Source organism: Lepidothrix coronata, unplaced genomic scaffold (genome assembly GCF_001604755.1).
Source record: "Lepidothrix coronata isolate B3197 unplaced genomic scaffold, Lepidothrix_coronata-1.0 Scaffold191, whole genome shotgun sequence".
NCBI classification, from domain to species: Eukaryota; Metazoa; Chordata; class Aves; order Passeriformes; family Pipridae; genus Lepidothrix; species Lepidothrix coronata.
Window position 1 is genome coordinate 1,070,567 of NW_016690371.1, and position 27,828 is coordinate 1,098,394.

The 27,828-nt window shown below is 40.5% G+C and overlaps 1 protein-coding gene across 6 annotated transcripts in view; it reads left to right on the forward strand.

The window, feature by feature from the left end:
* Window positions 1–2,373: 2,373 nt before the first annotated feature.
* CNKSR2 (connector enhancer of kinase suppressor of Ras 2) overlaps window positions 2,374–27,828 on the forward strand; it is a 207,682-nt gene continuing 182,227 nt past the window's right edge. For 4 of the 6 annotated variants that reach the window (XM_017831465.1, XM_017831471.1, XM_017831468.1 and 1 more), the window contains exon 1: window positions 2,589–2,652. In XM_017831465.1, the coding sequence (XP_017686954.1) occupies window positions 2,589–2,652 (64 nt within the window). Of the gene's footprint in view, window positions 2,653–27,828 lie in introns of all 6 variants that reach the window. The other 2 variants (XM_017831466.1, XM_017831467.1) reach the window with 1 other exon arrangement.

Sequence of the window (27,828 nt, forward strand, 5' to 3'; positions counted from 1 at the left end):
AATTCATTGCTGTAATAGGTCATCAAGTTAAATACTGTGGCTGGATAACATTATCGTCACTCATAAAGAGCCAAGTCCTCTCTACCGTAGCCAAGCCAATGTTATTCAGTGAGACTGAAACAAGATCTGAGTAAAACAGTGGGATTTATCCCAGTATTTATGAGATGGTTATGCTCTATGAGAACAATAAAGGTAATTAGATCCCCTGCTCAGCACTTCATCTGTTTACGGAAGTGGAGGAGCAAACTCCCTTTTACCATTCCATAATTTGATAAAATCACTATAAAGGGGCTTTAAAAGTAATAGATACTAACCATGGGGACAGTACTGGGTCACTGGGTTATGCTTTACTGAAAAACTTGCTTTAGCTACCAATTACCTTGGCAAGCTACAGCTGTATGCATAATTATGAACTATAGGACTTCGTACACATGTACTGAAAACTAACTTCCCCTGTCCTCACCTATGAAGCCCTTTTCAGCACAATGAGAATTACACAATGCTGCTATAAATTATATGCCAAACTTCAGTCTGATTTTGGGTACTTACACTTCTAAATCTTTCAAACTACTGGTTTCTAATTAAAATTGTGACATGCTCTTTCAACAATAACCCAGTATGTAAGGATTCTGCATATCTTTCAAAACTTTCACAAGGAAAAAGTCAGCTTTAATTCACAAGTGAGGTTTATTCTTTTGGTAGTTTTAGGTAACACAACCTCTTTAGAAGCAGATGGCCTCCTGAGTGTGTTGGTAGAAATGTGGCACAGGAGACATGAGTCTAGAGCCAAATTCAAGGAAAATTACAATGTGTAAGGCCCAGTTTTCAGTAAAAGGAAGATTCTGCTCAAAGATAAGTACAGCCTTTAAAGTGAGGGTCAAGTCTACCTAACATGGTAGGGGGAGTCTTCCTGGGTCTCCAGGGGCAGATGTTACCAACCCTATGTATGCCTTACTGGCCCTCATCACTACTACTTCAGCCTCACACATCAAAGTGGGAGAGCTTCTCTCACTGCCCATACCATGCAAAGGAACTGATGCCTTTGCTGTTACCACTTCAGGGGTGAGGGAATTCTCTTTTTTCCTCACATACAGATATTAAATGTCAGTGTCAGCAGCTGGCGTTCAGCAGTCAACACCATCAGAGGGAACATCTCGATGGTCGTTGCCTCAGCCTTGGCAGGAGAAGCAGCGTGAATGCAAATGCAGGCAAGGCTGTGCACTGGCCAACTAACTAGCAGAAAAACACCCTTTAGCGCTATTTATCTACCGCATGGAGTTCCAGGGGGAAGATGCCACCTCCTGAGAGCAGAGGCTCCTAGGAAGGGTGCCTGAAAAGAGTGCCACAGCCATCCTAGGAGGAATCTTTCTGTGCTTGAGAGGGGCTCCTACAAAAAGACACTGTGGCACAGGGCCTGTGGGAATTGCCTTCTAGAGTTAGCCTCCAGGATGATGCAGCCTGGGGAGAGAGAGAGAAGATGAACAGCTCCAGCTGCAGGGATGGTGGATTTTCACACCTGCAGCCACCATACCTTGGTGGTGCAACTCACGGGACAGGCAGGGCAGAGGAGCACCTGCTCTGTCCGTACTGACGTTGCCTAAGTCCTACCTCCATTCTGCTGGTTGACTCCACTCCAGTTTGCCCCGTTACGGCACCCTCGGCGTGAGGCGGGCAAAACAAGGTGCAGTTTCTCTCAAAGCGCAGCTCCCCTCCTCTCCCTCCCTCCAGACCCCGGCCGCCACCCCAGCGGTGCCCACCAGCATGGCTCCCTCGGGGAGCCCGGCGACACTGTCCGTCATCGCCGTTTTACAGCCAAGCTTCTCTCCAAAGAGAAAGAAAAAAAATTACTTTCACTGCCCACGCAGCGATGCTTTTTTTCCAGGGAAAATGAAATCCAACAAACCCACACCCCAAGCGCCAGCTCGGTGCCGCTGGCTGCGCTCCCCCGCAGGCACCCCCGCTGCCCCGGCCCGCCGGGAGCAGGTGCTCGGCGCTGCCGCCGCCCCAGACCCCCCTCCCGCCGGCCGCGGCACCTTGCGAGTCATCCCCGCTCCCCCCCGCTCCCCCGCCCCGGGCGGCCGTCGGGTGTCGCTTCCCATTTCACTTGGAGATATTTTCGGGTGGCAGGAGCCGCCTCGTCATTTCCGCCAGGAGAAAAAGACACCGGCGCGGCAGCCGCGGCCGCGGAGAAGCCGCGGGAGCCGCCGGGCACCGGAGCCGGCAGCTCGGATCCAGCGCCCCGCTCGCCGCTCCGCCACCGCCGGGGACCGACCTCTCGGCGGGGCCGGCAGCCGCCGCCGCTGCCCGCGGGTCCGCGGGGGCGGGAGGCGTCGGAGCGTGCCGCCCTCTCCTCCCCCTTCCTCCTCCTCCTCCTCCTCCCCCTCCCCGCCGAGCCGGCAACATGAACTGAAATCCCCAGAGAGGCACAGAGGCGGCGAGCGAGCGCAGCGGAGGCAACCGGGGATATAGCGGCTCTCTCCTCCCGCCGCCGCCGGGGTCCCGGGTAGCGCTGTTCCTCCGCCCCGCACAAACCTCGCCCCGAGCCCGGAGAGCGGCGGCCGCCCGAGCCCCGCGCCCCCGAGCCGCCCATGGCCCTCATCATGGAGCCCGTCAGTAAGTGGTCGCCGAGCCAGGTCGTCGACTGGATGAAAGGTGAGGAACGGCGCCGGGGCTGCGCGGTGCCCTCTCCCATCACCTCCCCAACCCCCGCCCCGCAGGTGCGGGGAGCTCCGCGGCTTCCCCCGCGCCGGGATCCCGCCTCCCGGCACCGCTGGCTCCCTCCCCGCTTTGGCTGGGCTTGGAAACGGAGGCGGGAGGCGGCCGGGGGTTGGGGCGAGGGGGCCGGGGGTTGGGGCGAGGGGGCCGGGGGTCGCGCTCTCCCCCTTCCTGTGGGGCGGCCGGCGACCCTGGGCGGCCCATGAAGCCAGGGAGGGGGCCGGGGGCGATGCCGTGCTCGGGGGAGCCCGGTGTGCTCCCGCGCGGCGACCCCGGTGTGGCGATGGAGCCGCCCCCGCAGCGGCGGGGGACGCGAGGAGCGTGTCCGGCTGATCCCGCCGGGTGCGGCGCGAAATGACTCGCAAATGAAAGTTCAGCCGAACGTACGGCGCTCGCCAGTGCGGGGGGACAACGGAGGGGACACGGGAGGGATGCGGCTGCAGGCTCTCCCCGCGATGGGGAAGGGCGGGGGGGCTCCGCAGGCTGTGGGGCCGAAGGGTCGGTCTGCGCCCTCGGGGATGCCGGGGCTCCCGCCCGCTCCGCCCCCGCTGCCGTGGAACCGCCTTGCCGGGAGAAGGGCGCCCAGAGCCCCCTCCGGCCGGGGCACCGCGCTTCGGGGGGTCCCCATCCCCGTCCCCATCCTGGGGGCCACATTTCGAGATTTCTGATTGAAGGGAGCACGGAAGAGTCCGCTCGGCTGAGCATGATTCTACCGCTGCTCCGCTTCTCCCACTCTCTCACCTGTCCTCCCCCCAAATAAAGTCTGATAAGAATAAAATTTGGATTTTCTGGAAATGCTGTTCTTTTATTCTGCGTGCACCGACATGACTTTAACGCTGTAATTTAAAAGGGTCTTTTGGGGGGGGGAGGTTTTTTTTTTTTATTATTATTACCTTTAAGTTAGGCTGCAGCTGTGTTTTGAATAAATCACCATCTAGTATTATATATCTTTTTATAAAGATAGAATGACCGGATGGGTACAACTTTTGAACAACTGCTACATTGTGGGAGTTCTTTATAACATGCTGCGTGCTACTAATATGACAGTTTCATCATCCTTAAAATTTCAGGCATATAGCATATGTTTTCAGTTATTTGATCCTGGCATTTATAGCTGTTATGTTACAATTGTATTCCACATGCATAAGTTTGCTGTTTCTGAAGCATTCTCAATCCAAAGAATAATAATAATAATAATAATAAAGAATGATGTGATGCCTCATGTCCTAAGAAATTAGTAAATATTAATAAAAAACTTGAAGGAGCTATAGATGGTCAGTGTTAAAAGCAAACCCTTTTCAACTTCAAAACGTTTTCTTACAGCTATTTAGCTTTCAACATTTTTACCCATGGAAAAAGAAAAAAAGAAAAAGATTGTGTAGAACTTTTTCCTAATCAATGTCTGAGATACATTCCCCATGTTTTGGGAATGCATAAAAAGTAATGAATTTGCAGATAATGCATTTTTTAAACACTTCAAAAATGTAATACATTAAATACTTTTTATAAATGACAGGTGAAGTGCATTGCATACTCTGCTTTTGTATTACATCAATATAAAACCAGTAATTTTAAAAGAACAGACTGACTAAATGATAATATTAAAAATCGTGTGGCTGGATAAGGGTTTGTGGTTAGAAACGTGTGACTAACACTTAGACCTGTAGATCTTTTAAAAATAATCATGTGAACTTTACAAAAAAAAAAAAAGCAGTTATTGTAGTTGTGCTTTCTTTCTGGATTACGACGGTTGCTTTTTAGTGTTTAACCTCTTTATTTTGGTATGAGTGCTCAATTGTTTGTCTGGGGTACTTTCACTTTTACTGGGCGAACACATATATGTTGCTTCAAGCTTTCATTTCTTCATTTGGTATTCTGTGTAGATGAATCTTCATTTAGGTTGTGCAAAGAGCTAATGCACCTGCCTCTTACTAGCATTGTTGGATGAAAACCACTTAGATAGCCACTCTAGTTTCAGAACTTGAGCTTGGAATTAAAATGACCAGCAGCTGTGGGCAGGTCACACATTGCTGAGTTTGGAGTAAGGGTGGTCGTGAATAAGGGCGGGTGGTCCTTGCTGCAACAACTTTGTTTTTCTCACTTATCATTTGCAAACATTGCTATTGAAATCTGCATGAAAAGATGTTCTTCTGCTGCTTTAAATGCATTGTCTCCAGCAAATTATGTTTCTGAAAGTCTAAAAGATAGTTTATTTGTGTTTTAAGAGGTACCCTAGACAGCTTGATGAGCAAGACATGAATGTGTCTCTGTCATGAGAACTTTGGAGGGACTGCATTAGAGGTCTTTGCGTTAGGGGCAGTCAAGCCTGCTTTGCATAAATTACATTAAACTTCAAGATGCAAGAATATTTTGCTGACTTACTGAGGTTATTAAACAGAATTATAAATGTTGAACTTGTTTTTAACCTCTTCCTTGAAGTAAGTGTCCTGCTATGTCATATGCCTGCTTGGAGCAGCTCTGTAAAGAGCATTCTTCAAAATAGATTTCAATGTTCAAAGCAAAATCTTTCCTGAAAAGGGAAAATCCTACCGTTTAACATTGTTTACAGTTATCTGAAAGTAAGGAAATGAAACACTTTAGATTTTATTGCTCTCAGTGTTTTTGTGATGGTCTTGTTGGTATGACCTGAACGTTTGCAATAAAAGGCCCCGTCTGGAATTCTTTATTTAGTCAAAAGAGCCATTACCTCAGTGGCATTTTGTTCAGAGTAGTGATAAAGCATTGGGCCTAATATTACAACATGTGAGAAATGAAGACAGGCAAAATATTTCCACTCAGAAGGGTTAGATGAAAGCGCCAAGCTCTGGGCTGGATGGCTGAATAAAGAACAGTCTCAAGACTATGGGAATTCATGGAATAAATGCAGTTTCTCCAGTATCTTCTCAGTTTTTTAATTCCTTGATATACACAGTTGGTCTGTGGGCCCTTTGAATGGCCTAACTCCAATGCTGCTGAGATACGGAGTTGTACCTGGAATTGGTTATGCAAATAAGCGACTACCTAAATTTTGACTGTGAATATGTGTACGATGAGTTGAGGACCAAAGAAACTTGGCAAATGAAAAGGACAAAGTGAGTGGAGCCGATGTCAGTATATGAGTTCGTGAACCCACAGACAGAAGATTAACTGCCATAAAGCTGGAAAAAGAGTAGGATTAGCTCATCTCTCCGGGATGGCATATTGTATGTGGAGGATAAAATGAATATTTAAATTGATTCAAACCATGTATTATTTTCATACATTTAGTACTAATTTTAAAGGTCCTGTATGGATCAGTGAGCGAAAATGTGTCAATCACCTCCTCTGCCTCTCCTTTGGAGGACATGTGTGGATTCCACTGCCACGTTGCATAGGCAAGCTTCATCGAACATCATGGCTTTCACTGACTCAGGAAGGGAACATGTCAGATGTGTTTTAGATTTCTGAGGCTCTGAGAAGACTCAAAGACATGCAATTACTTACCAAACATTAGGATGTTTTTAACTGAGTCTTCTAATTTAACTTCTTTGGTGTGAGGTTATTTATAATGGCTGTATTTTAAGAAGGACTTGCTGCTTTTAACAATATTCTAGTTTTAATTCAGTATCAATTTCTCAGTGTCAGAATCTGTTCCAAAAGGCAATTTACCTGAAAAAAATCGATATTATTTTATGTAACAAAGCTTAAATATTTATTTTTTGTTTGCTGAATGACAGCTCATAGAACCTATACTAAGCTCATACAGCTTCAACAGTCGTAATGGTAGTCATACTCAAGAAGCTGACATCTGAGGCATAGAGCTGCTCTTAAAGGCTTCTAATGCTAAGAAGTGGGTTCTTTTTGCCTTTATAAAATCTACTCTACCAGCATTTAGAAGGATGTAAATATTTAGAAAGACTAGGGGAAGAGAAGGAGAAACATGAATGTGCTAGCAAAGTGAAAGCAGAGTGCAAAAGCTCCCCATTTGGATGATTGAATACTGCCTGGGTTTGAGAACTGAGTTCCTCTCTGCTCTTCATGTGCTGAAGTTCATGTCCGTTTTCAGTAGCATGTGAGTTTGCACAGAGTCATTGTGTGCTGCCAGCAACTGTGCTCCACTTGGTCTAATGGGAATTATGTGTTATTCATCAAGAAAAAGCAAGACACTGTGGGAATGCTCTGAAACTAAATACTCCAATACTTAATAATGATTTAAAAAAAAAATGTTGTCATAGGGATCCTTTTACTCCTGTTTGTGCATGTGCAGAGCCCTAGGACTGCTGTAGCACCACCCAGGTTCTGCCACAGCTCCTGAACCGTTAGTTAGCAATGTGGAAGCTCATCAGTGAAGTCACAAATTATCTCGCAGCGTTGGGATCTAGCAAATGGGTTTACGTCTTAAAAACAGTAAGAGCGACTCCTGTATTCAGGGTTACTATCAAACCTACCTGATTTTTGGCCTTGGCTTTCTCTGAAGAAGACTGATATGGACTGAGGTTAGAAGGGAGCTTTTTCTGGAGTGTAGGATGGACTACAGTGCTACAAAGGCCTGTGAGCACCTACATTATGGTAGAGAGGGTGAGTGCTTCCACATATGTATGTGCCTCATTTAGGGATTTCAATTTTGTCCATCTTTTTTTTTTTTTTTTTTTCCTAATGGTCTATTGAGTTAAAGGTTCTTTTTTTGCTACTTCTCTTCATATTGATTTTGGCAGGGCCCTTAAAAATTGCGACTATTAGAAATAATACAGAAAAGGCTGAGCTGTCTCAGAGAAACAAAAGCTGGATATTTAAGAGTATGAAAAACGCTTGGATTCTGAAACTTTCATTTCTTGTCAAGTGTGTGTAGGTGACTGATGAGCTTCAGAATAGTCATCAACTTGAATAGTCATTTCTAAGTGCCATATGTTGAATAGATCAGGTGTTCTACAATTTGTCAGCATTAAAACACTTTTTTCTTTGTAAGAAAGTAACAAAACTTTCAGTAAGACAAATTGGGCGACTTTTTGGAGAAGGGAGTTTGTACAAAGAGGGCTATTCCAAACTTTGGTTCTAAGGACTGCAGTTTTAAAATTGTATCAAAAGCGGTGTTGGGAGATCTCTCTCTGTAGTTTGTTTATTTTTCCTGTGGGTCTCACTTTTTGCTTGCCCTTCCGACATCAGGAGTTTTAGCAGTATCGGTGGCCACCACATCAGTCACGGTGATGCGTTTTAGAGCATCTCAGTTTGTGATTAGAAAACCTCTCCTGCCATTGTTTATCAGCACAAAATGAAACTGCAGTTGCAACTGGGATGTGTCAAAGCCTAACAGCCGGGTGTTGCCATAGCAAAGGCGATGTTACATAAGCAGCCACTCTGCAAATACTTCATGCAGCCAAATTTTAAACATAACATGAGAATTCATTTCTAAATTTATGTTCTTTTTAGGAGGGAGCTTTCCTAGATGAGGTGATCTCAGTTGCTACTGAAATCGATGTGCTTAGTTGTGAAGCTCTTTTAGCACTGCCCGTTTACACCTTTATTTTGTGTGAACATATTGTTCTGTTTCTGAAACATCTGTTGGTTTAAATATGGCCTCACAATATGTTTTCTCAAGTGGTTTTTTGCAACAGTTCGGCAAAGCTCTGTATTTTGATCTTATTCAGATTTATTTGCACACTGCAGTATTAAACCAAGCAATTTACAAATGCCTTTTCTGGTGTATGGGTGTCAACAGTTTTGCAAGGCAGCAATATAAACCAGCTCGCTTTTCAGATGAGAGGTTTGAAATATATATACAGATGTATTTTTAGAATCTTTCCAAGTAGTTGTCTTTTAGCACTACTGCAATAATAAACCAGGCAGTTTTATTCTAAAACCCAAACTGACAAATGGTCCAGCCTTTCTATCTGATCCTTAGAAGTGTAGATAGCCATTTAACCTCAGTAAAGTTACTGTAGCATTTGACTGTACTGTATTTCCCAGAGTCAAGTAGTAATATTTGTTACCAGTTTCCAGAGTAATAGGGAAAAAATGTTTCCTGAGAAATTTCTCTGTATAAAGGCTTGTATTCAAAGGTATGCAACCAGGAGAAAGAGAGAGCTCATTCCTCAGGGTTTCCATTCTATGTAACTGCTGGTTTGTTTGTTTCTGGTTTTGGTGGTTTTTTTTTTCAAGAAGTTACTATATCCTCATTAAATTGTAACTGTATTTAGGATCACCTATAGCAGACACCTTCAGCAGAATAACAACTTCAGATTTCTAGCTCCAAATAAAACAAAACTGTGCTACTATCACAGTTATTGCTTAAATAATTTACTTAATGAATACATTAAACCTTCAGTTTAGAAGCTGAATGATTATCAAGATAAATACTGTAGGATAAGGGTTCCCAAATACCTTATAAAAAAATCCAGTCTGTAAGGGCTATGTTGGGAAATCCTGAAATAACCACATTTTCTCCATTGATCTCTCCCAGCTTTTCAAACACGTGCTTTCTCCAAAAAGATGAAGTAAGGAAACAGAGATGAATTTGGTTTTTTCCAGTTGAAAATTTGGAGCCAAATATTAGGCTCATATTACAGTCAAAATGCAGAAGAAATCATCTGCCATATGAACCTGCTTGTGTCACTATCAAGGAACTTTTAATTTCTGGTTGTGGGACTGTTGGACCTAGCAGGATATTTGCTCTTAAATTTAAAATAGCTGGCTGTACGAGAGAAAGCATCTGCTGTTCCTCATAATGCTCCTTTCCTGAACTTAAAGGATATGAAGGTCTGGAAGACACATCCACTAGTCTGGTGTACTGAAGATCTGGAATGCTGAATGAGCGTCCACTCATATACACATTTTTCTCTTGCTGTCTCTGGGGGTTAGATAGGTAATAGAGGAAACATTTTTCCTTGAGGTTTCCAATGCAGTCATTTTAGTGCACTGGAGGCTTAAAAATCTAGCCCATTTTGTGCTGCTTATCTGCCAAATAATATTATCTTTGAGATAATAGCTGTGGATGTGATCATGTTGGATGCTTGGCATTTCCAGTTTATCCTTTAAGTAGAAATTTAGAGCTTTTGGTACCTCAGATGAAGTGCCTACAACAGTAATTTCAAAGTGTTTGGCCTTACATGATTAACATCTGCTACAGTACCATATGGTGGGAATTTCCAAGTAAACTGTTAATTAATACAGGAGTGTACCAGAGTAGGCCTTAATTAAACTATATTCAGCTGAAGTGTATTATTTTAATATAGTGAAATGTGAAGTGCTGTACTTTTGTATTATACCTTTTCTGTTGTGTGAAGAAGAGGGGAAAAAAAGCTGGTAAATATTAATTGAGCCTTTAAAATGAAGGTTCAAGTAGCTTTTAAAATAGATGGCTTAGGACTTGCATCAGCATCAAGCATCCATAGATTGAAGTGGAATGGGGTCTTTATTTGGTAATGCTGAATTGTACTTTGTGAATGCTGTGCTGCAATGCCTGTGCCACGTTGTCTAGCACCACTGGTAGAGTGAAAACTTCCTGTGTGAGCTGGCCAAAACGGTCTGGAAGAGTGTTGGGTTGGGAGCTAAGGTTGTGCCTGAGCCGGGATAATGCTGGGACTTCCTCCTTAGTCCTCTTGTATTTGAAAGTATGAGCATACCCATATATGCAGCTGAGCTCAGTCACCTCTAAAGGGCTCTTGCCTCCCACAGGGATGATTGTCAGCCATAAAGAAGTTTATAATATTTCTGTTTCTGTTAAAGTGTGGAATTTATTTTTAGTTTAGCCAAATCCACCAGTTGCCAATAGTTACAGCTATAAATGACCTATTTTAAAATAGATACTGTTTCCCTGGCCTCCCTTCCTTCTTTATTTCCCTTCTCTCCTGATAATCTTCATGTCAATAAGAAGGTGAAGAAAACCTTTCTCTGCATATTGAGACCAGGCAAATATAGGTGGGATGTGCCAGTGTTGTCTGAGTAATTCAGTAGATGGCATTCTTCCCCCTGAGTCAACGTTGAAACCCTTAATGGGAAAGACAAGAGACTTTTCAGTGAGATGTCAACCTGAAATCTTGACCAGGTGTGGTTGCTGAAGGCTCACTGGCAGTCTTCATCATAGTGGGAGACTTAGCTCTAGCACCCTAATTAAGTTTCCTGTTAATAATTAAAATCTTTGTAACTGGATTCCCCTTGTTGATATCTGTTACTGACATATGCCTGCCTCTCTTTAATTGCTTTGTAGTTTTGTTGGTTGCTTTCACACAGCTGATATTTTGATTTGCAAGGTGCAGTGTTGTTCCTGTCCTTTTTTTGTTAAGGATTTTCAAGTCATATTGGTGGAAGGATCTGTTGAACACAAAGTAGAAGTTGCTCTCTAAAAAAACAACTTGGGATGTGTACAGTCAACTGTTGTGAATCTGCACTTGTCCTGCTTTGTGTACACCTTTTAAACACTAAAAAAGTAACAATTTTCTTCTTACTTTGTCTGAGTGAAGTGTGACTGGAGACTTTTTGGTGAAATATCCAAAAAGCATCTTCTTGAGTTTTCAGCATTGACTGACATCTGCATGTCTTGTTTATTGTTGCTTTATCATCATGGATAGAACTGCGTGCCCTTTGCCTCCATTTCATTTCAGAGTCAAGTATGGCTTTTTTCAGTAGACTTTGTTTTATTAGAGCTAATATGAAAAAATTGCAAAAGAAATGTGTTAGTGGTTTTTTATTTTGGTAGTCCACTTCTACTTATTTCCAAAACTTTCTGTAAGTGCAGGCTGATGAAGTGGTCATTACTGCTTTTCAGAGGGTTGCTAATTGCCCTTTTCAAATATTGTGATCTTCAATATTTTCAAATAAAACCATATGTTAGTTTAACCTAGGATGTGGAGGCTTAATGTTTCTTAAATTTCTGTTTACGTTTTTTGATAGAGTCTTGATTGTTTTTACCCCATGAGTCCTCTTGAAAATACCAGCAATCAGTAATTTCAGTATTGGGTACTGGACTTCAAAAGCAGGTGTAGTTTTTGTTACTTTAGCCATTATTTTATTGTATGTTTTAAACCACCTGGATCTTAGCTATTTAATGCAGTCTGTGGTCAAAAGCCTATTTCTGGAGTCCTGATAACTGAGTCCAAGAGCACAGTGTGGTGTGAATAATTTGTCATGCTCTGCATGTGGATTTGAGAAACAGAGGTTCAGCCTGGAAGTGTAATCATTGCACATAAAAAATTTCCATGTAAGTGTCAATCTGAACGTTTGAAGGGAAGAGGATAGTTTATCATTAGAAAAATAAGACAGTTAGGTCTATGACAGAACTCCCTGAGAGCAAATAAACTAATTTTTTAAAGGGACTGGGTAGTTCGTAGCCTTCAAAGGAATGTTTTAAATGTTTGCTTTAGCAAATTTCACAACTGACAGAGCATTTGAATGCCTGCATGAGTTATGATAAAGCTACTATTCGCACTGTAGAAAATATAATGGTGCATATGCATCATGAAATGTCTGTATTCCTAAGATTACCATGTTTCCTTGTGTGGTTTGTTGGGGCGTGTGTGTGTGGTTTTGGTTTTTTTGGTTTTCTTTTGTTGTTTTTCCTTTTTTTTTTTTTTAATAAAGGATTTAATGTTCTTGATAACTACCCTGACTTGAGTAATACAGCTGAAGAGTCATGGCAGTGCTAATGAGGAGTGCTAGTTATCTCACAGAATCACAGAATTGTTAGGCTTGGAAGGAACCTCTGAAGATCATCCAGTCCAACCCCACTGCCAAGGCAGGATCCCCTAGAGCAGGTGGCACAGGAACATGTCCAGGTGGGTTTTGAATGTCTCCAGAGAGGGAAATTCCACGACCTCCCTGGGCAACCTGTTCCAGTGCTCTGCCACCCTCTATGTAAAGAAGTTCTTCCTCATGTTGAGGTGAAACTTCTTATGTTTTAGTTTATGGCCGTTGCTCCTCATCCTATCACTGAGCACCACCAAAAAGAGTCTGACACCAGCCTCTTCCACCATCTCCCTCATGGAAACATCAGTATTTCAAAATGGTCTTAACACTTTATCAACCCAAGGTCTTTGGAAAAACAAGTCAAAAATCACTTACCCCATGGGCTATGTAGGACTCATTAGATGAACAAAAGGTTAAATTTGTTGCAGAAGACTAAAGGTTATTTTCAGTTATTAAAAGTTTACAAAGTTAATTTACAAGGAGCTCATCGACCCCTTGCTTAATCTGTCTTGGACAATAAGTTCCTTTTCTGTTACTTATTTGGGCATCATCTTGTTTCTTTCTTCCATCCTGTGTGTTGTCCCTCAGCTCACTGTAAGCGTTGCTGAGCTATCCAATTACGAACTGGAGGAAACTAATGCTAATGAGTTATGAATGAGTAAACCTGAACAGACTGGGCAATTAGTGTCTGCCTCTGGTGGTGTTACCAGATTGCAGGGTTTCACGTGTCTTCCTGACAAAGCAGGGTGCAGTGATGTGCTGTAGGTTCCTGCCTGGACTGCTGAATGCTGTGACTGTGGGACAGAGGCTTGAGTGCAAAATAGTGTGTCCTGTGTGTTTTTCACCTCTTCAGATCTGAGCAAATTTTCTAGTTCAAAAGAAGGTAAAGTTGAATACAAACTTTGCTGCCCAGTTCCTTATTAAAAAATATTTAAAAGACCTTTACTTTACAAAACATTTGTTTTTCAGTTGACGATATATTGTAGGCAGTGGTGGGAATAGTGACATTTTAGATCCAAAGGAAAAATGAACATGTTCATAACACTTCAAATGAATGTATATGAACTTAATTCAACCACAGGCAGAATTAAATAACATCTAGAAATTGTAATATTATCATTTCATTAGATTTCCTCACTTTGTTGATGTTTAGCAATGTGGTCTACCTCTTACAAGGTAATTGTCTTGTATTTACCCTAAGAATTAACACTGTAAATTTTAAGCCCTTACCCTCTTATTTAGTGCTCTCAAATACTATAGGGAGTTTCCTGCAGAACACGGTTTTGATAAATCTTGCTAAATCAAAATTCACTTCAAGAAGGAATTACAATGAGACCTCTGAAGGAAAAGATTGATGTGTGTTAGGATTTAGTTTCAATCAATGGTAAAATTGTTTCTAAAATTACAAATTTATCTAATTTACTTTTCTTTTGATAGAATCTTTGAAAGTGTTATAGCAGGTCATGTTGTAGCTCAAAGTTTTTGAGTTCAAAGCATCTCAGTAATGTCAAATGTTACAACTCTAGTACTTAGAAGGAAAATGACTTCCAGATCACAGTAATTCAGAAGTGGGCAAATAAATAGAAATAGCTCTGTGGTAGCATGATTTGGTATTTAAATCTCAGGAGATCATTTTTTTGTTTGTTTAAGGCTCACTATTTTAGGAATTTTTTTGTCACTGTGGAACAGCACAAAATGATAAATCAAATAGTTTAATGGTAAAATTCTGCCATCAGTGTTGAGAATACTGAATCCTTGTAGCTTCTGTTGAAGAACACACCATTCTTGTTTATAATTAAGTACCCTAAGAACAATTGACTTCAACTTTTGATGAGTTCTTAAATGTGCTTCTTTTAAAGTTATTATCATATGGCAGATCAGAAATAAACTAGCTGGGAGTTCAGAGAGGTCAGATACAGTCAGCTATAAAGAGTTGTCTGTCTGTTTGGTTTTTTTTTTTACACTTTTTTTCCCCTTCCCTTAATGACTTTTTTGCTGTGGCATATGTGACTTTGTTTAAGTTTACTCTGTGCACTCTAATCCAATTGCTTTGTTTAGTCAAATGAGTGGGTTTTATTTCATTTTTGGATTTTAGCTATTTTTTTAGCATTAAATGTGCATATGTAATTAGGATATGTTATTAAAGATTAGATTCTCACAATGGGACGTGTGCCAGTTCATGAAATGAAGTCATGCTTGTCAGAAGATAGTAAATAATAAGCTTAGTAAGGTTTAAAGATGTGTCTTGCAAAACATTAGTCCCTGTAATGAGTGCAAAGTGGCAACAGTACATAAATATCAATTGTTTTTCTCCAGTGGATCCATTCAAATTAAATTTTTTTTACCAGTTTAATGAAACAAACAAGAAAGGATGTTTGTCTTTTCAGAAACTAGTTTCCCATCCCAGAACAATGACTTGTTTTGAACTGGAGGGGAAAAATCCAACACTCGTGCAATATCTTGTAATCTCTGTTCACAAAACCACATTAAAAATAAGAAACTGCTGTCCAGTGAATCTCCATTTATCTGCAAGGAGGAGTCTTGGATTCTCAGCTTTGCTTTCAGGACTGTCTATATTTGGTTCTTCATTTTATCCAGAATCTTTCAATATTCCTGGGAGCAAGGGCTTGGAACATAAGGTTGCCTGTGCTCTTAAATGCCTGGAGCATCCTGGCTGGTGTGTGTTTGCATGGGGCTGGTGTGCCCAGGGTAGCATTGGCAAGAACAGGATTTGGAGACAAGGATGGCTCTGTTTCCATTCTAATTTGATCAGACAAAACTGCTCACAGTCGTACCCCGAAAGATTTTGATAACTGATCTTAAATTCAGGCATCTAATTTCTGTCTTTAAGAGCGTGAGTCTCTCGGTGGGCCTGGGCAGACAAACTTCTCTGCTAATAATATGTGCAGTGGGTTTTTTAGTGATTTTTTTTCTGATGTGGCCCCTGGCACTTGTGGGAGAAGGAGGAGCTGGTGTAGCCCTTCTTTGGGGTGCACCTTCAGCCCAGAACAAGGGGGGAAAAGGGAACAGTATGTTGGAATGCAAATGTGGAAAGCAGAGTAATTTAAATGAAGTGGAGAAAAGAGGCGTACTATGCATACACACATATTCTTAGTCACTTTTGTTTTACATTAAATTCTTTTTTTTTTCATTTTTTAAAAGTTATATTATTAAAATTTTTGAAATTGCATGTATAAAATAAGCGCTTGACTCAGGAGCCATGTGGTATGAGATGTAACCCTGGGAAAGAGAAATGGTTTTTGCTAATGAGCAGGTGTTTCACTAAGATTAATAAAAGAAAAACAAAACCAAACATACAATGAACAAAATTCCTCTTATTTAGTAATACAAAGATGCTTACAAAGTAGCAAAAACATGTAGAATCTGATGTTGAAACTAAGTGGCTGTTATGCTAAGTAACAGCATCTTGCTGGGAGTACCACACTACCAGTTTTGCCTAACACACAAAATATTTGTGCTCAATACTGGAGGGCCTTAAATACCCTACCTTTCATTTTGTGAGAAATTCTTATCCCAAGTGTCTGAACAAAATAACAGAAAATGGTTCTTTATGCTGCTGATTTCTTTCCCCTGTGCTCCTAGACCCCTGGTATTGTTGGCATTCCTGGGGACTAACCAGTACTGCAGTAGCAGAAGAAGGGGCTGCTCATCACTCACTCTTATCCCAAGTCCTCTGGCTCCTCCTCATTACAGGGGAGGGAGAAGGTTCAGTGCCTTATGTCATCTTTGGTTTAAGCGCACTGAAGCATCTCTAACTGACTGTCTGCCTTTTTTAATGAAAGAAATTTGTCTTGTAACAGCTTTATGTGCCCAGCTAATTAAAACCACTCTTGTTGTGTATCCTGTTTGGTAGGCAGAAATTGTTTGCACTTTGACAGATTCATTTTTGGTGATGTTGGTTTTGTAGGATGCTGCTGTCTTGGACTTGTATAACTTGGAAATAATGAGGCATTAAGGCGTTTTATATATCAGCAAATACAATTGTTAATCATTAACACAGAAAACATTTTCAATCTTCTTCAGCTTCATAAGATACAGTTTGTTCTGTGTGTGTGAATGCCTTTGCCTTACAGTGAGACTAAGCTGAGTGACCTTTGATACATGAAGCTTGGGAATGAAGTTAAAGCTTTAAATAAAGAACTTGTTACAACACCGTAAGCATTTTCTAGTAACCTTTTTAAAAGGAAAAAAAAAATACCTTTTTTACCAAAGAGGCAGAATTGTCTATTCTTTCTTAGGCACTCAGTATTGGTTGATATCCTTCAAATTATTTGAGGCCTTGTATGTTTTTCCAGTGCAATGCTTCCTCATTGCAATGCTTTGATTTCTTCCATATGAATCCGAGTATGCACAGGTGGGACTTGAATGCTGCTGTGCTGCCTGTCACTCCTGATTTGAGACCTGGAGGTCTGAGGAACTTCACCCTCCATCAGCTGTTAAGGTGAAGCCACCTTCTAAATAAACCATACTTTTCCTCCTATCTTTTTGTTGTGCTAAAAGCTGTGGGGTGGACTGAGGATTAACAACCCCATTAACTTTTGTCCCAGATGTTAAGCAGTCACTTAACAAACTCTTTGGTGGTCATGTTGCTGCAGATTCTGTAGCACATTCAAAAGGAAAAAAAGTCATTATTAGTAGCTTAAAATTTCACAAATGACGTTTCTATTCAGCATCTTGTTGACTGAACAAGTTGGATTCTTTTTGCAAATACAAGAATCTTAAAAAGACCAACCCCTCCACCTGCCACAAAAGGAAGGGATTGGAAAGGCTGAAGTAGGCACCCTAAGTAAGAGGATGTTACAGCCTGAATGGCCCCAGACAAGGTGAAGTGAATAATTGCATATGTTATTTGGAAGGAGAGATCTGGTAACCCAACAATACTTGCTTACACTTCTGGTTGAGCAGTAGAAGCTGCTGCAATTTGCCATCTGATTCACCGTTACTCTGACTTAATATAGGGGAGGAGAGAGTGCTTATCATTCATAATGTGGTGTTTTGGGAGAGGCCTGGTGCTGGAATCCAACTGAATGGATACCTCTTGTCTTAGGCTCTGTAAAATGTAGGCCCTGTATAACCTAGCTTGTCATGCATAAAAAGAGAGGGGCAATGTTTGAATAGACAGAAAAAGAAAAAAAGGACTGCAATTTTTTTGATTTATATAGATTATCTGATTAAATGACTTTGAGCAATAGGAAATCCTTTGGTGTAAAATTCCTGCCTGGTATAACCTATAGGTCTGCTTTGATCTTGCACAGCACATATTTTTGTTACATTGTTAAGTGAGATAGTGGAAAACAAATTTGTACTGGTGAAAAATAAACAAATATACCATCAAAACTGTTGATGTACCTGGAAGCTCTATGAGAAATTTTAGAGCTTTGACAAAACACTGGTGCATGCTGTTTAAGTGGCTGTGGGGTGAATCTGCATCCTGTTTATGCCAAAGGCAGGTAGGGCTTCAGTACACACCAGTTGTGAGTCTGGTCGTAATAGGACTTCAAGGATTTTTAGAAGTGCCATAAAGAGATGTGTACCAGATCATTTGGTGAGTCTGTACAGTATGTTCATACGTTAAAAGATGCTCAAAATATCAGTTGAGGTCCTCAAGAGTACTCATTATTAGTAGTGATAGTAAATGATGACGTTCTGGTAAGTTCTAGCTTTTATTTGCACCAGTATTTGGGATGGCTTTTAAAGCAATGTTTTAATGGGTATTTATGGACTTTCTGAAGGAAAATTTGAAATTACATTATCTTACAGTTTGAGACTAAGCCATTTCTGTTTCTGAGTTTGCATGAAAGAAAGGATGATATTAAGAGATCAAGACTGGTAGGAAAAGCAGCATGACATAGAAATTACAGAAAACTAAAATAACTAATGTGACATGTCTTGCATAAACTACACACCAATTTTCTTGTTATATTTCCTAATGGTAAATTATGATGACAAATGCTTATGGCATTTACCATAGGCCAAAGGCAGATTGCAGGGAAGAGCAGGTGGAGATGCTTTTATACTCTTGGTAGAGGGATTAAAAGAAGGTCTTCCTGGCTTTGGCGGTTACTGGTGTGGGCACCGAGCTGCCGATGTGCGGGCAAGGTGTGTGTAGCAGGGTCACTGCTGGTGGTGGCTCTGGTGTGGAGCCACCAGTGGTCTGAGGTGGGGGCACCTCTTGCCATGGCCCTGTGCCTCCCTGCAGCATTCATGGATTATTGTTGTGCTCACGGGGGGTGAACTTGCTTGGCACATGAGACAGGCCTGCATCCAAAGAAAGGGCGCAGTAAAGTCTCACAGTTAACAAAGAAATTTCTTGCGGGTTGGTTAATCTGTAGAAGGCACGGGTAGGATGTTGGTGGTGTTGTTAAAATTGTGGTTTTAATTAGAGGTAGGTTTTTGAAATTGGTGGCTGCCCTTGTACAAAAGTGTGGACTGGGCAGAGCAGGGGGAAATGAGAAAGCCTTGTCAGTGGGTAGGCATGAGCAGAGACACCTGGAAAGACGGGTGGAAGACAGTCCTATAAAGAGTAACTCTGTGTCACCAACACTTAAACTACCAGGTCTGCGATGTTCTGGTTCTGATTAAAGCAAAGCAAGTCAAGTCAAGTTTATTCAGCGCTCTACTGTGCAGTGAGAAGCTCTGTAACAATTGACAGTTCTGTCATGTTTTGAACACTCATTAACACTTCAGTATAGCTATTAAAGGACATGAAACGTTTAATCACCATGTCTTTTCTTGTTAGCAGTAGTCACTAGTGCAATGCTTCTAAAAAAATTGTAATTAAGTGAAAATTGTACTTTAACAGTTTTACTTGGGATGCAGCAATTTCAAACATTGAGATTACTGGCCTAAGGAAACTACATATTCTTCTCCCTGAAATAACGTTTTTAAACTCTTGAAATAGTAACATAATTCTAATGTCATGTAGAAGCCTGGAAGATGCCCTTTTACTCCCTCTAAATGTTTGGGCATTTTTAGTGTGTATTGCGAAGGTAGAACTTTTACTTGTGATTGAAACTACTGATTTCTCATCTTCTAAAGGGCTGCTATTTAATGAAATATAAGCGTGATACAACACTGGGTCTGTTAACGGTGACACACTCATGGAATTGCTTTTTTCTTCCCTAGTGCTAGTTAGCTATTAAAAAACCTATTTGGAATAGACTTCTGACTAAGTTTGAAAAGGAGCTCTCTCAATTATAGATTAAAGGAAAATTTATAAGCCTCAGAAATCCTCAAATACTGAAGCACAGTCTTTTACCATGTTTTCAGCCTGATATTCAAAAGGTTTGAAATAACAGTAAAATAAAACAGCTCATTCCTTCGGGGGTGCATAATTGTAGGACCTTTTTCTTAAATCAAGATCTGCTCCTTTGCCCAAAATCAGAATTTAATCAAAATAATTTTCATGTAACCACTTGTATTCTAGAAGTACAGAATATGTGAAAGATTAAAAATAAACACCCATTTTTAATAGTGTGTTCTAGAGAGCTCTGAAGGGAATGCCGTGGAAAATACCAGTGAAACTTTACTAATCAATCCTTATCTTTCTCTTTGCTCTTCTAGATGGGCAAGACCTGCCCCAAGTCGTGTCAGGAGAAGTCTTTTGCAGTCCCTTTGCAGTGAGGGACTCAAAGTATGTGCACTTTAAGGCATGAACAGGGGAGGAATAGCGGTGTTTGTACAGGGAATTTGGGGAGGAGAGAGAGAGGTGACTTGTGGGTGTTGTTTCTGCTTGTACTGAGTTGGCACTGGGCTGGGACATACTTCTTTCTCCTTGCCTCAGCCCCCTGTGGAGAAAGACAGTGGACTGCAGGTGATGACTCCCACAGTCAAAGGTCTTGGGAAGAATTGAGATGGAGGAAAAATAGACTTTTTTTCCCCTGTAAATATGGAATGATAAAGTTTTCTGTGAAAACTTGACCACAAAAAACAATCCCTTGTTATGTTTTTCCTGCATGCCAATGGGGTAAATTTTCCTATTGGCATTTAGAGGATGCTGAGTGATCAGGACTGGGTTTGCAGAAGAAAATCTTCTCCTTCTCTCTGGAGCTTAGCTTCTTTCATACAGGAAAAACAAATTCTTTAGGGATCTGGCTGAAGTGTAACTTTGGTGGTAAACAGTGTGGACGGTGAAATTGAAAGGTAAGATGCAAACAAAAAAAGGTCAGTAATTACTAGAATTAAATATTTTGTGGGCTTGACAATACAGAAAATGTTTCTTTGCAAAAGGGAAGAAGGATTGTATGTACTTCGCAGCTTGTAGAGTCCTAAAAATCTTTTTATGTTTGGCAAAGTGTCTGAAGGTCTCAGAAACCCTAAAATGTTACGAGCGCCTCACAAGGAGACATCTGGGACCCTGATTCCTGAGCTTTCAGTGCAGGTTTGGGCTGGAAAGCTTCTTCCTGTGGACAGTATATTAGGTTTTGAGATTCTATGCAGAGATTAAATCTTTGAAATTTGATCAGCTACTGAATGTTCAAAACATTTGCTGTTTTTTTTTCTCATGCATAACATGGAAAATCTTGAAGACCAAATTCATAAAAAGTTAGAATTGAGTTATTTTGCGAGTATTAAAGCTAAAATGAAGGAAGAAGGCAGTAGGTCCTATGGTTGTATAAAATTGTATCAGAATTAATTTTGGAATATATTCTATACAGTAACACAGTCTAATAATGTGTGTTTAATGAGAAAGCTTTTAAAAAAGTATCTCCAAGTGCTGATGCTTTTGAGATTTCCCACAATATTCTAAGTTAATAATGTTACTTTCTGAGAGAAACTGTAAAGGACATACTTAGTCTGATGTTTATACCTTCCATAATATCAGTGAAATTATTTATTCTCTTCCTGCTTACAGCTGAAAGGACGTGACTAGTTCCACAGCTTTCTGCTAGAACTAAAGCTTCATCACCTGAGAAGATGTGCAAGCATGCTTACATAAAACATTAGTGTGGTCTGCTCTAGTTTTGGTAGTATTCACAGGCTTGAAGTTAAAATTGTGGATGGTCTCAGAAATGAGGGCCGTATTTGAGAAATACAGTGTAGCTGTGGTACATATACCTCGGAGAGCTTACCCTGGGGATTTTCTGACTTTGACTTTTTTATTTCTCCTGCTTTAATTTGTGGTAGCATTCGATTTGCACATAGTTGTTCCTTAGTTATTGAGGGTGTCATGTTTTTGGGTTACCAGTGGCTGTGAAATAATGTAATAATGAATAGTCCTGTGAAAGTGCTTGTGTACTGATGTGGTTCCTCTGTTTTATCTGGGATGAAACGTTTACTTTCTGGGAAGCTAAAAAAACCTTTTGTTGTTTTTTATGCCTGTAGCCTCATAAACTTTTTCTAGTTGTTCTCATACAAGGCATTTTTAAAACTTTTTTTTCTCATTGTGTTTATTTAATTGCTTCTAATTGTTTTGAAATATCTAGGCATTCACAGAGTGGTTTTTTTCTCAAGATGGGAATAGACTTTGAGAGGATTTAGAAAGTACTGTTGCTGCTAATTGTCTTATGTATACATTAAACTTGCTAATTTACTTGGTAAAATTATTTAAAAAATTTAAGGATCTAATGATTTAAGTTGGACTGTGAAAGCCTCTAATCCTCTGTGTCCAAATTAGCCTTCCTCATTCTATGTGCAGAAAGGAGAGGAGAGACAGTTTGGGATGGAATTCAATAGCATCAGGCCAAACACTGCAAGATTGTTTGCACAGCTGTGTCTAAGCGGTGACCAAACTGTTAAACAACCTAGAGGGGAGAAAATGAATAGAAACTCCTGTTGGCCAGAGGACTGAGTTTCCTGGACAGTGCTCAGGACGTTATGAAGTCATTGCACATGCTGGGTCAAGTTTTTACCCATATTTTCCCCTTGTGCTTGGGAATAATTCATGCTTTGCTTTTTCATAATAATATAATTACCTTAAAGCATCTGAAAAACATTCTGTATTGACAAATGATGCACTGTAGTGTACTTACCTATAACTTCAATTAGGGAACTTTTGCCTGCCATTAAACTGATTCACTGATGTGAGAGGAGACAGTGCCTGTATATCTGTCTTGCTTCCTTGCATATTGTAGATTATGAAACTGGACTACTGAGCAGTAATTTAATCAGTGGCATCAGAAGAGCATTAAGCTCCATTAAATGTTGGGTCACCATCGATGTCAGATGAGTATTAAATTATGGTTACAACTTAGCAATACTCATCCAAAACCACAGTGCTTAGGTTCTTGGCAAGCATATAACAGTTTATTATGGAACAGATGCTTCAGAGCTTAACATATGACTGAAGTGTCAAGTTGTGTCAGAGAAGATGGGCCCAACCACCCAATGTGGTGCTCAGACTTTGTGAGTCACTTTAGTGAATTGTTCCCTACCTGAATGATGTGGGTTAAAAGTATTTCATTAACAGGATCCCCTATTGAATGCTTGGAGGTCAAAGCACTGCTCTGTCTGACAAAGACCGGCTTATGTAATTCTCTGCAAATGGTGGAGGTGCAGTTCTGCTGTTAAGGAGGGAGGATCCCTACGGGCTGCTCAGAGTTTGAATTTTTATGTAGAACAAAAAGAATTTTCTTTCCAGTTCTAGCACAACATGTTGCTAGCTTGGTATTTGAAAGATGTCTTTGATACCTCTGTTGCTAGTCACAGATTTTCCGAGTAACAGCAGTGGGATGAAACTAGTAATGCCCTTTCTGGGTGGCTTTGCTGATGTTAACAGCAGCTCTCATGCAGCAGCTGAATCTTTGAGGCTCTTGTCAGTCTGCTGCCACTTAGGAAAGCTGTGTGCTGCAGGAGATGATGACTTTGGAGCTATGCAGAGAGAGAAGGATGAAAAATGGATGCTAGAATAAAATGTTTTTCCCATTCCTGTTGAAGTGCAAAGAGTATGAGGAGGAGATAAAGAAGAGAGGGAGTGGGTTGGACTGGTGGACTAACGGATGCACTGAGGAAAATTTTTGCTAGTGGTATTCCTGGGAAAGGAATAAATGGGAATGATGCTGATATAGGTAAGACTTACCTGGTCTTTGTGCAGCCTCTAGCTTGGTGGTAAGATGGGTTCTCCAAACAGGAATCCTAACAAAATCTCCATACCCATCTGCTGAAGATGGTGATTGTAATTCTTGCAAAAATCTTGCCTGTAATTAAGCTTTTCTTATCTGATGGTAACCACAAGTTGGCCATATAGCCTTACAGGCAGAGTATCATGCCAGGGTATTTTAAGCAGTGTTAAAATTTTTTATTTATTAAGGATTGCATCACTGGTGCTCAGATGTTGCCATCTAATTTCTTGTTGCTGTGCAGAAAGCCCACTGTTTAGTTCAGTGGGCTGCAGATGGGAAAGGTGCAGGTTGAGCTGAAAACATGGCAACTGAGTAGAAGGCAGTGGTCTTCAGGGAGGAGTCCTATTATTTGGCTGCAGGAAAGACTGCATGAGGTGATGGAGCAGTATGTTGCGAAACCACTCCAGTCAAAAGTCTCCAGAATCTCCTTCTGCTCAAAGTTTTCACCCTAAAATTTAGGGTTTGTTTGCTCGTTGAAAAGTACTGTCCCAGAAATCTTCATGTCTTATATTTTTATTTTCAAAATATATCAATAACTTGTGGAAATTTTGATGCTGAGCTATTAATATTAAAGCTTCAGATATTTTTCAATTTTCCACTTATCTCCTTATTACAGTTGTGAAACTGGCCATTATGCAAAAAACCAGCTCTGAAGGGGCTTCATCAGAGCAGAACCTGTCAGGGGAAGGAGAATTGCACCTTATATGTATAGGCATTAGAATTATCATTTCCTCTCTACCAGGGCTTAACTTTATGCATGCTTAATTATTTCAGTTGTTTCTGAAGTAGTTCAGGTTGGGAAAGAGATTCTAAGGGAACTAGGAGTTTTAAGGTATTACTCTTTCTTAACAGAGGACTGAAATAATAAATAAGCACTAGGATGCATGTGATGCAGTGCAAGATCAGAATACAGCTGATAAATACATGGCTGGCATTTGGTTGGCATTTGGAAATGGTGGTGGAAATGATGTGTTTCATACCTTAGAGCAGGAGCTTGGAAATAGAGATGTCCTCTGTTTTTCCAAAAAAACCCACTCTTTAAGTCTTACTCAGCTTCAGAAAGTTTGTTTTTAATGAGATCAAAGGACTTTGTGGCAAGTAACAGGGACAGTAATTTCCTTCAGTCTTTAGCCACAAGGAGGAAGGCAAGAAAAATCATCCAGAACTAATATGATCAAAATTGTAATTATTATTAATTCATTCAGGTTTTACAACTACTTGAAATTATATCTATCCACCCTCTTGTTTCAGGTATGCATTTAAGAATAAATATGGAATAAGGAGTCTCTTACACAGTAAAAAAATTAATACATATAACAAGTACTTAAACTCAGCAGAGTGAAAATTCTGGTATTTTCTTGTACCTTTTTGTTTTTTGTTTTTCTTATTATTTCTCTGGCTTTGATTAGGCCTGGATGAGATGCCAACAAAATACTTAGTATTTTTATACTGACACACCCTCTCCAGCATTTTTCAATATAAATAATGCTTAAATGGGCAGGAGGTAATGGAGCAAGACCAAGAACTATAATACAGTTGGCTCTATCCAGCGAGCACAGAAAGTGTTAAGCAGCATTTACGTCCTGGTGATGTCTTGTGGAAATAGACAGGAATATCCATAATTGAGACACTTTATCCTGACTGATACAAGTATTTAGTTCTACCAGCCAGGGCTACTGCAGAATAAAGGATGAAGATCACACAAAGGAAACTCAAGCTCAAAATTATTTCAATGATAAAACTTTACTTGTATTTTTTTCCTTCTATCTGGTAAGCTATGTCAGCAATAAAACAGAGCTTGTGGAACTGCATCTGCCATTGAATCTCAACTATGGGGCTTGGGGCTTGGGGCAAGGCTGTGTGTTAGTCAGTACAGCTAAGGAAAATGCAGGAGAGCATCACTCACCTTGTGGTGCCTTCTGGAGGACTCTGTACAAGTAGAACTCTCACTGGTGGCATGTTTTCTGTGGTGTTTTGGGCCTCCTTATACATAAATTGCTTGGGAGGCTGAGTGTGGTGTGCACCTTCCACTTCCCTGTAGATGGTTTTCAGAGTTGCCTGCAAGAGTGGAAAGCATGGGGATTTCAGGTTATTCTTTGGGTTTCCCAGCATTAGGTGTTTGAATTGGTTGAAGCAAATGTGTGTGTATGTGTGCACTATAAAACGTTAATAACATTAAATGGCATCATTATGCTCAAATGTATCTAGTGTGTAATATTAATATTCAATGAAGTAGCTAATCTTGTCTTTGGGAAAGAACTTAAGGGACAGGTTTCATACCATTAATTTAGTACCACGCAGTTAATAGTTAAAAACAAGTTGTTATTATTTTTGTGTGTCATGTGCACGCTTTACTTTCCATGTGAACGTTCATTTCTCTTTCCTGGAGATATAACATTGACAAGACTTGAGAGACTAACATGTCGCTGTAGATTAATGCAGTCTTTGAAGGGTCTTATTCCTAGTTACTGCTTTTTGCTCATAATGATAAATTGTATGAGAGAGTGATTATGTAAAATGGGACACTAACTAAAGTGTAACTTAGATTGTCACTTCAACAGATTTTGGTTTTTAATTTTTATGTATTTACAACTTAGGCAAAACTGACAACATTATTTTGAAAAGTATATTGCCAGAGAAAATAAAACCCGAAAAAATATATTTTGCCGTCATTCAGTTGTATGGTTTGCACTCCTACTTTACAGACTTGCAGTTCATATTGTAGATTTTACATTACAAAGTGTGTTCCTCTCTTTTAATGAGTGAGAGGAAAAGAGGGGAAGAGCAGGCATGTAAAGTTATCCTTACATATACTCTTATATAAAGCTTTCTACTTTGGGTATAGTTTGAAGCAGATTGTGTTAGCCGAGAAGCTTAAAACCAAAATGTTTTGACTTCTTAACATAGTCTGGATCTGTGCATATTGGAATGTAATAAAGCTGTACTTGTAGGACTGTTTGTAAAGTAATTTGAACATATTCTGTCCAATTATGGTTGATGTCATTAGGGTTCTCTCTTAATTCTGAAATCCTTCCTGAGAGGAGGCAGATAGAGCCAGTGAACACTGGATGATTTTACCGGTATTAAAGGGAAAATCAAATGTAAGGGAAGGAAGAGTAATTGGAAGCATGGATGAAGTTATTATATAAGCACTCCCAACCAAGCCTAGCATTTTGTTCCTTGTTGCTCCAGAGAGAGGTTCAATCTAAGCGTAACAAAACTGCAGAATTTTTCCTGTTGCAAAATGAATTGCCCTGCTTTTAACAATGCTTCTGGGCTGCATCAAATCCACAGACCCTGTGTGAGGACATCACCAAATAAATCTTGAAGCTTTATCTGAACCATTAACAGATTTCTCCAGCGTATGGGAGACATTGTAAAGTACGGAGGTAAAGGAAAGCTTTAACAACTGTTGCATTATTTTTTCAGGGACACAGTGTTCCAGCTTGTGCCAAAAGGATGCCTTCTGGCATAATAAATTCTTGGCAGCAAAACTGGTTTTCATGGTGAAGAACTATAATAAAGACTGTTGGAGGGGTTATTTGACTATTTTGTGTAATAGCATATATTAGCCCATGTGAGGGAGGAAGAGGAGGAGGACCCTTCGTGTAACAACAACTGCGTGTTTAATGTGGCTGCTCCAGAGCACGCTGTAAAAATGCAAACATGGGAAGGCATCTGAAAGAACAACCAGTACTTATTTACTTACTTGGTTAATGTCAGGGGTGTGCTTGGCTTACATAAACTTCTAACTGTCTGACATTGTACTTGCTTTTTCCCTTTAATATACGATTCATTTGTATTTTGCAGAGGTTTGGAATGGTTACTGCAGTATTGTATGTGAAATGCTGGAAATGATGAATATTAGAAGTATAGCTTTCCCTTTCTTCTTCAAGACACTCCTACACATATCAGAGTATTTGACCAGTGGTTTAAAGTTACAGATGTTTCTTTGTCATGTGGAGGGGGATGCACAGCTTTTTCTGCCCACAACTCTAAAACCATCCTAAGTCTCACACTGTGCTGAATTGTGCAAACTCCTGCTAAAGAGAGCTTCAAGCCTGGGAATTGCATGGGCGTTGCGAGAAGGAATAATGAATGGGAGGGAGTTCACTCAGAGTTGGAAGGAAACTTCCCTCCTGTCCTGCCTGCTGAATGCTTGCACATTTGATGGCTTTGCACTTCCTATATTCATATGGTGTGAAGCACAGCTGCAAATAGTCATGGGAGACAGTGAAAAGCTATGGAAAATTAAGACTTTCATAAATTAAGTCCTGAGGGAGTCTTTCAGCCTTAGCCCCTTCAAAATTGTTTAAGAAGCGAATACCACACCTATTTAGACAAAGCCTCCCATCCTTAGGGAATATGGTGGTTG